General features: G+C 40.7%; 1 protein-coding gene across 1 annotated transcript in view; it reads left to right on the forward strand.

Annotated features, from left to right (window-relative positions):
• ccdc47 (coiled-coil domain containing 47) overlaps positions 1 to 5,842 on the forward strand; it is a 54,743-nt gene extending 48,901 nt beyond the window's left edge. Inside the window, exon 13 of the mRNA XM_063037298.1 lies at positions 1,922 to 5,842. Coding sequence (XP_062893368.1) covers positions 1,922 to 2,002 — 81 coding nt within the window. The 3' untranslated portion in view covers positions 2,003 to 5,842. The remainder of the gene's footprint in view (positions 1 to 1,921) is intronic.
• The last annotated feature ends 3,444 nt before the right edge of the window (positions 5,843 to 9,286 follow it).

The following is a 9,286-nucleotide window of genomic DNA, read 5'->3' on the forward strand; positions in this document are numbered from 1 at the left end:
ATGTGGTCTCACCAGGGCCCTGTACAGCTGCAGAAGGACCTCTTTGCTCTTATACTCAATTCCCCTTGTTATGAAGGCCAGCATGCCATTAGCTTTCTTCACTGCCTGCTGTACTTGCATGCTTGCTTTCAGTGACTGATGTACAAGAACACCTAGATCTCGTTGTGCTTCCCCTTTTCCTAACTTGACTCCATTTAGATAATCTGCCTTCCTGTTCTTACCACCGAAGTGGATAACCTCACATTTATCCACATTAAACTGCATCTGCCATGCATCTGCCCACTCACCTAGCCTGTCCAAGTCACCCTGCATTCTCGTAACATCCTCCTCACATTTCACACTGCCACCCAGCTTTGTGTCATCGGCAAATTTGCTAATGTTACTTTTAATTCCCTCATCTAAATCGTTAATATATATTGTAAACAGCTGCGGTCCCAGTACTGAACCCTGCGGTACCCCACTGTTCGCTGCCTGCCATTCCGAAAGGGACCCGTTAATCGCTACTCTTTGTTTTCTGTCAGCCAGCCAATTTTCAATCCATGTCAGTACTCTGCCCCCAATACCATGTGCCCTAATTTTGCCCACTAATCTCCTATGTGGGACTTTATCAAAGGCTTCCTGAAAGTCTGGGTACACTACATCCACTGGCTTTCCCTTGTCCATTTTTATAGTTACATCCTCAAAAAATTCCAGATTAGTCAAGCACCATTTCCCCTTCGTAAATCCATGCTGACTCAGACCAATCCTGTTACTACTATCCAGATGTGTCATAATTTCATCTTTTATAATTGACTCCAGCATCTTTCCCACATGTAATACTGATACATGTTCTACTCTCCCCTCATATTAGATTCCTCTCCTTTCAGCCCTTCACCTCTTCCACCTATCACCTCCCAGCTTCTCATATTATCCACCCATCTTCCCCTCTCACCTGCCAGCTTGGAGTCTTCCCACCCCTCCCCCTCTTCCCTACCTTATTCTGGCTTCTCCCTCCTTCCTTTCCGGTCTTGGCATGAAATGTCAACTGTTTATTTCCCTTCATAGATGCTGCTTGACCTGCTGAGTTCCTGCAATATTTTGTGTGTTGTTCAAAAGTTTCAGCCTCTGCAGAACCTCTGGCATCCTATAACCACACCCCCCCCCCCAACTTTTGTGTTCTATGATTTGGGTAATAATTATCCCTATGCTACCTTCACCATCTTATGCAGCTACCCTTGGACGTGTACATTAAGGATTCTCTATTCCTCAATATTTCCTGGGGTTATATCATTCACTGTGTATGTCATCACCTTGTTACTGCTCCCAAAATGTGTGTCGGGCGAAAACTCTGTTTGCTTTTCTCTGTTTGATACTAACTCATCAATATTGTCCAGAAAGCAAATGGCTCAACATGGACATGATGGAATGACAGGAAGGTCCTGGTTTGGTTATGTACGCCATCAACAACAACACCAGTCTGTGAATTTAGGATTCAAACCCCCATTCATTCATTTTTCTTTCGTATTCCTCAGAATGCACTTTTGCTTCAGTGAAAAGGCTAAAAAAAAATCAGGAACTGGGACTTGTGTAAGCCCTTTCATGACCTTGGCAAAGCTATAGCTGTCATTTCAGAAATGTGGCAATAGTTTGCACATAGATGTCCCACACAGTAACATGATCGTGCTCAGATAAGTGAAGGTTGGGGGAAAAATATTGGCACGGTATTCGATGAGCAATTCTCGTCAGGGGCTGGAGAATCACTGCTTTATTTCATTCGAAAGACAGGACTTTAACAGTGTACCATTCCCTCACTACTTCTCTAGTTTAGGTGTTGTAGGTAAGAAAAGTTATAAACACTCATTGATGTATGCCCAGTTGGCTACAGGTTTTCCCTTCTCTCTCGTACCCCTCACGTGGTTTAAATGTTTCCTCTTTCTCGTAGGAGGCTGCTCTCCGTCGTGAGCAGAAGAAGCAGGAGAAGCGACAGATGAAGATGAAACAGATCAAAGTGAAAGCAATGTAAAAGCACCAAATAACCAGGGGTGGGGGAAGAGCGAGGATGCTGCCTGGAGACAGCAGACCACATCAAATTTAAACGTTTGATTTTAATGAGAAGAAACTCAGGGCACTCAAATAATTGATCTGCAATTTATACAACCTGTTCCACAGATATTGTTCTTGGACAATCTGGAGTAGTGTGTTTTCCTCTCCTCTTGTTGTACTTCTTGCCCTCGATTCAACATGAAAATCTCTTTGTGTTCTGTACAGTGCTGAGGTTAGGCTGTGGTTTGGGCATTTGTACCACATTAGCAAACAGTGGGATGCATCGGTGCTGTTGTGGATCCCTGATTTAATCCTGTAGTTTTACAGACATTAAATTTCTCATACTGTTATCTCCCGTCTGTTCCGCAGTTCTGTTAATGAAGAGCCCCAGATGCTTCATTGAATTTGAATGGTTATTAAAGACTCTTTGCAACAATGAACTACAGGATCGATGTGTAAGGTCTGTGATGTCTTGGTTCTGTCCCATGCAATGTGCTGGTTAGACTGAGTAATGGGAAGCCCTTTCAGGACATGGCTCCACCTTAGTGATTGAAGGAATTCGCATTCACTGGGTGGGTTAGTGGGGAGGGATCTGAGTGAAAGCTCCTGCTGCTCCTCCACTGAAGAAGCAACATTTGTCAGGGTTTCTGCACTGGAGTTTTTTCTGTTGCCCTTCTTTGTCTTCATCGTCTTTTCATATCCTCAACTTTCCAGAAGTCACACTCAGGTTAGGACAAGAGAAGTGGAAGGGGCACAACAGACTGCAGATGCTGGAATCTAGAGTAGAGAAAAAACTACTGGAGGAACTCGGGTTGAGACCCTGCATTAGGGCTGTGAGAGTGTGGAGGGTATACAGCCCGTATAAAGAGGTGACAGGAAGGGCTCAGGTGGAGGTTGGTAGGTGATAGGTGAATCCAGATGAGGAGGGAGATAATGGGCAGGTAGATTGGGCGGTGGAGGTAGAAGCAGAGGCTGGAAGGTGACGCTTAGAAACAGGAAGCTGCACATGCTAAAAGGAGATAAGGTGATATCACTGGGTTTACTTAACATTCCAGAATCAGGAGAGTCTTGTTTCTACTTATCACCTTCCAGCCTCTATCTCTATCTCAACACCGCACCATCCTCCTTCCCCACCCAGCTCCCTATCTCCATGAAATCTGCCTTCACTTAATTTCACCTGTTCCCTAACAGCCCCTGGCTTACCTGTTTTTCTGCCCCCACCCCCTCCACCCCAACCTCATCCCACTCTTCCGCTCTCTTCCCCCTTCACTATCTTCTCTCTACTCTCACAGCCCTGATAATCCCTTTGCCTTCATAGATCCTGCTCAACATACTGAGTTTCTCCAATACTTTTTTTTTGCACAAGATTCATGTGTTTTTGCTCAGCTTAAAACATTAAACAGTTTATCAGTTGGCCAGTTTAATTAAAAAGAGTGGGCATCTTTCCAGAATAAAATCATGATAAATAAACCTTTTCAAAGTTGGGGGCTTGGTGGAGAAGATATTGGAAGGAGTGTTTAAAAAAAAAATAAATAAATTGCCATTCTGGCCAGTCACTGCCATTTGAACCATGCCTACCTGTAAATCTGTGACCAGTGGCAATTGTTCTCCTTTGTTCATTGTAGTGTCTGGACATCTCCAAGCCAAAAGCCTGTGGTTTGTAGAGTTTCCAAACAGTGAACGTTCTGCCAAGCACCCACACATGTTAGCCTGTGCTCCTTATCAAAGGCCACAGAGTTTAGGATTGAGTTATGTAATAGGAACTGTAAAATGTACATATAGTGTGGTCATCAGCTTTAAGATCTTGGAACCTGTCATTTAGTTCACCCCAGGCATCAACTTGAGTTGCCGAGATAGCCTGCTGCATCTAACCAACAAAGATATTTTAAAAATGTTTGATTCTGGACCCTGGAAAAGAACTGGAAAGCTATCTTTTCATCTGCTGACTGCAGAGGACACAGCAGCAACTAACTGATTTTCAAAGGTTCTTCCCTTACTAATAAATCCAGTCGATCCCTGGCTGTTCCTTAAGGATTTGTGTGGTGTGGGGAAAGAAGCAAGAGGTAAAGTATAGGGTCATTCTCCTTTTGGCATACTGTCAATTTGCTGCTTTGTACACCTAGAGTCCTAGAACACTACAGCACAGAACCAGGCCCATTTAGTCTGTCTAGTCCCTTCAACCCGCACCCAGACCGTAGCCCTCCATACCTCTTCCACCCACCAGTAATCCTGATTAATTTGGAACTCTAGTATCAGTGGCTTAGGACCTTTCATATTCAAAATTTACTATGGGACCTAGTGACAGTGTACCTACTAGGAGTGTTTGTGTGATCTTTGGAGGATTACCTCTGGGTTTGGGAAAAGGCTTGCCAGGATGTGTCACCTTATGGAAGCATATTGATTAGTCTGTTGTTCTTCAGTTTGTGTTATTAAACTCAGTCCTACATCTCAACGTCTCGTGGAGGCCAGAGTTTTAAATGCACTGTTCAGATATTTGTCCCAAGACTGATGAGGCTGATGGTGAATGAATGTTTTAGCACCAATCCTGTAATAGAGCAGGCTATGTTGTAGGCATCCCAGAATAGGACTCCATAAGTTAATCTCTGCAACAATGTATTTTAATAGAAAATTTTTAATTTGCTCTTCATTTGAGATTTTATTGTGTTGAACTTTCAATGACATCTATAAAACTCTTGACTCTGATTAATTCTCTCCTAAACTAGATTGCTTTAAAAAAAATTAATCCCATGTTCCACCCTTTCAGTGTTCCAGGTTTCTATTGTTTTTGCGAATAGATTTTTCCTCATGTCGCTCCTCAATGGTTCAACACCCCCTAGAGCCTGAATTTTGCACATGCTGCTCATACAATGGTTCCAGACTTTTATAAAATCAGTAAGAAACTGTTTAACTAATTACTTAAATACATATAAACCCTGTCTTCCAGACCTGCATAACATGGGCTTCAGATGGTACGATATCAATGCATCAGCCTCTACATTAGAGCAATGAACCAGTTTAATCTTGAACACCATTGATATTTATGCAATGCAAACCATGTGTACAAGGCGTTGTGGCTTAAAAAAATGTTTGGTCAGTAATTCTGGATTATGTAGTATGCAGTGAATACCATGTCAATGGGTTCAATATAAACTTTCTGTAAAGTGGTTAAACTTAACCAGTGTGTCAATAGAACAGTAGGGCTCAACGGACATCTAGTTATGGGCTAGAAAATATCAGCAAACCTTACCTTCTGATTCCCACTCTCTAATAACCCCAGAAGGTTCAACTGGGACCTGCAGTGAATGGTCAATCTGAAACTCAATCTGGGATTTGGGCATGCAAAATTCCTGGGAGGAATGTCAAAGGAGTTTGTATCCCAGGATCCTGTAGATGTTAACATGTTCAAGAAAGAGGCAGTTGAGTGTTTATATATAGTACTCTGCTGCATATTGGAATGGAGACTCTAAATCTGATTATTCTGTTAACGTGACAAAGTAAATTTCCACTTGTACATCTGTTGAGAAAGGAAATGTTCATGTGTAGATCTAGTCCTTGCGATATTCAGCTGCAGGGTAGAGCCTTGACTAATCTGTTTTGGAGGAAAACTTAAGCCCTTTGCCACTTTGCAGTAAAATCGCTTCTACTGATATTCTGTACATTGTATCTGCCATTTTAATTCAGTAATGCAGTTACACAAGATTGAAAGAGGGGGGTATACGCAGAATCTTTTTCTTCTTGAGTTTATTTAAGTAAATGGATAACATTGACTCTCATAGTATGTGTGTGGGAAGCATGGACTTAATAAAAGAAAACTTTTGTATTAGAATGAAAGCTTGGTGTTATTTAGTTCTGCTTTTCTTTGTTTCTGAACTGATTGAATTTCTATCACATCCAAAATACAGCAGATATAGAAGCAAGAAGCCATACAGTACTCAGATGTTAGCAAAATGAAATGGTAACATTCCACCAAAGTTGACTGCAATCAACATCTTTGGAGGAAATTGCTCAATTTTTTCAGAATTCTCAAAGTAGCATAGGAACACAGCTTTCATGTGAATTTTGTACTGAACAGAATGAGGATTTGTAATGATGGATCAAACACTTCAATTGGTAAACTTAATATTGGGATCAAACTTCCCCAGCAATAAAAGTATTAATCTCTTCTTTCCACTATATCCAGCGTTTTCAACCTTGATGTCAGTATTCCAAAACATGTCGTACTTGGAGTACTCAAGGCATGGATTGGACACATGGTATGTCAACAATCACCAAACCTAATTGCATTGCGCCTTCTCCCTGAGAACAAGCTTATATTTTCAGATCAATTCTGGGTGATTTGTTAGTGGGGTAAGGTCAGTTCAAAGACTGATCACAAAATAACTTGCACTGCTTATTAGAAACTAGAGTGGGTCTGGGAAATTTTATCCTATGACCAGATCCTCATTAGGAAGATTCACCTTTGGGTACCTGCCAATGAGTTACAGTATATAATGTGTAATTTTGTACATTTAAATGTAGCTCCTCTGATAAATTAATTACAGATTAATTGAAATGTATCCCAATCTCCATGCAATTTCCATTAGTGCAGCTTCATTTAGCTGGCCCACCAGCTGAGTTCTGTCTGAAATTCTGTCACTGGGCAACAGTAGCACAGCAATTAATGTACTTGACTTGCAGTAATTGGAACCTTGGATGCATTTCAGTGAAATGAACACTGAATCACCATGACAGCTGGCCAACATAAGTAGTTACATTATGGAATATAAAGTTAGTATCAGTAATTGTGATCATAAATTACCACATCAAAAAAACTGGTTTAATTGTTTTTTTTGACAAGTAAATCAAACAACCAAAGTTCAATGTAAATTTATTATCAAAGTACATGTATGTCACTGTATACAACCTGAGATTCATTTTCTTGTATGCTCATCCTCAATAAATCCATTTAACCAATGAAAGACCACACCAAGTTGGGCGTGCAACCAGTCAGCAAAAAAACAACATTCTGCAAGTACAAAAAAAGAAATAATAAGAAATAAATAAGCAATATGTAATGAGAAGATGAGATAGTGAGTCCATAGGTTGTGGAAATGTTTCAATGATGAACCAGCTAAACACAATTCCAGACCCATGGACCTTTTTAACTGAGTTAAGGTAGTCTTGCAAGCTGTTCATTTGAGATAACTAAATAATTAAACTGGATTATATGCAGTATTCTGCAGAAGCTTGAGCATGCAGTCATTGAGTACATAGCAGTGCTCTCAATCTCTGGCATTGAGAATTCTTTGCTTCACTTTGCTCTTTTTCACCGTCAGATCTACATTCAAAGTGCATTGGTTATTAATTGGTTTATTGCTGTCACATGTACCTAGATACTGTACAGTGAAAAGCTTTTTTGTATGGCATCCTTTTAAATTCCATACATGTATCTATCAAATGTAATGTTTTTTTTAAATCAAGAAACTGAGTCCATGTTGTTTAAGGTGTACAGATTTGCTGCTAAGTTGCTTACTGTCAAAATTGATGGAATAAGAGGACTTTGACAAATAGAAAATTGGATAAGTAACATGTAACAGTGAAAGGTTGTTTTTCAGATGGAGAGAAGTGTACAGTGGTGTTTCCCAAGGATGGATACTTGGCCAATGTATATGCAGGAAGTATACACACCACCAAAAAATCCTCAAAATAATATCAAAAAGTCGAATGCTTTTCAGAAAGTCAAAAACACATCTGTATGCATTATGATGACAGTGACATCCTAACAACCTTTCTATGTTAAATTGTTTCTGTCCCAAAGATCTCAATTTGGCAATTCAATGTTTCCTTTGCACCTCAGGAACTGCATTTAAACAATACATATTGCACTGTTTCTTGACAAGTTCACTCCCTAAAAATACCCATACCATACACAATAATTCCCTGTTCAGAATTATTCAGCCTAGTAGGTCCAATACATAACTGTAAGTATAACTTATTCTCTCCTTTTCTACCTATCTCCCAATCGAGTTCCCACCATCCTCTGAATTTTATATAAATCCTGTCCTTTCTTTTCCTTATCCCAAATTTGTTGCCACAGTGATTGAATAGACTTTTTAGTTAAGGATTTCACCTCTCCCTTATGCAAAGGCACCCTTATGAATTTATATCGCTGATTTTAAGTGACTGCTTGGCAAGAATGTCTGCCTTGTCGTTTCTTTCAACCCCAACCTGGGCAGGGTCCCATAGAAAATGTACACACAAGCCTGGGCACTGCTGTCTTAACAGATGTCCACAGAAGAATGTCTGGCCTACAATCTGAAGTATCTGTTTAAATAAATGTCAAGACCGAGAACGAATCAGAGCACAAAGGCACGTAATCAGGGTGTACTTCTTCGGCCCATTCCAAGGCTAAAACGATAGCAACCATATCAGACGTGAATACTGTAATAGTCTTGATAATCTTTTCTTAATAGTCACCTGAAACTTCGGAGCACAAACAGAAACACCTGAATGACCTGTCGCAGGTTCTTTTGAACCAACTGTGTAGACATGTAAGAAACCATAATATCTGCCTTGCATAATATTGCTGAACTTCCTGTGCCACTGATAAACAATCACTCCTCATCTTGATCTTTTCCTGAAGGATCAAATCAATCACAGGCAAAGGTAAAGACCATGGAGGGGTGACAGACATTAAACATTAAACCATAATCCACAACCCATAATTTTGTGCCCATTCATTTCCCATCCACTCAGAACTGAAGACCTTACGAATACACTGCTTCCCAACACTCCACTGATGCTGCCCATATTGGGTGCCCAAGTTTACGTCCTCTTACGTTAACCCAGTAAACCATTGCTAACTGTAACCAGTTACTAGCACCGCTACATAATCTCAATGCTTGAGATTTAAGGGGTTTTAAGACCGCTGGTGAGACTGACTTGTAAGCAACACATCCATATTCAAAGACAGATCTGATTTAAGTGACCTCCTACTCGCACCCCAATCACACTCAACTAAACATTTGAGCACATTAAAGGCTTTTTTTACACTTCTCCAGAACCTTATTTACATGCACATTCCAATTTAGGCTTGTTATCCACATACCTAGAATCTTTACCACTAAATCTTGACTTACAGTGTTACCATACAACTTCATATCAACTTCGATCCGTACGCTAACAGCTGAGCTTCGATCAGACTGTAACGTGACTTCCCGGTCTTCTGGCGCATGCGTGCATGTTTCCCTGCCGGCGCCAATTCCATGCGCATGCTACGGCTGGA

Source organism: Mobula hypostoma, chromosome X1 (genome assembly GCF_963921235.1).
Source record: "Mobula hypostoma chromosome X1, sMobHyp1.1, whole genome shotgun sequence".
Taxonomy (NCBI): domain Eukaryota; kingdom Metazoa; phylum Chordata; class Chondrichthyes; order Myliobatiformes; family Myliobatidae; genus Mobula; species Mobula hypostoma.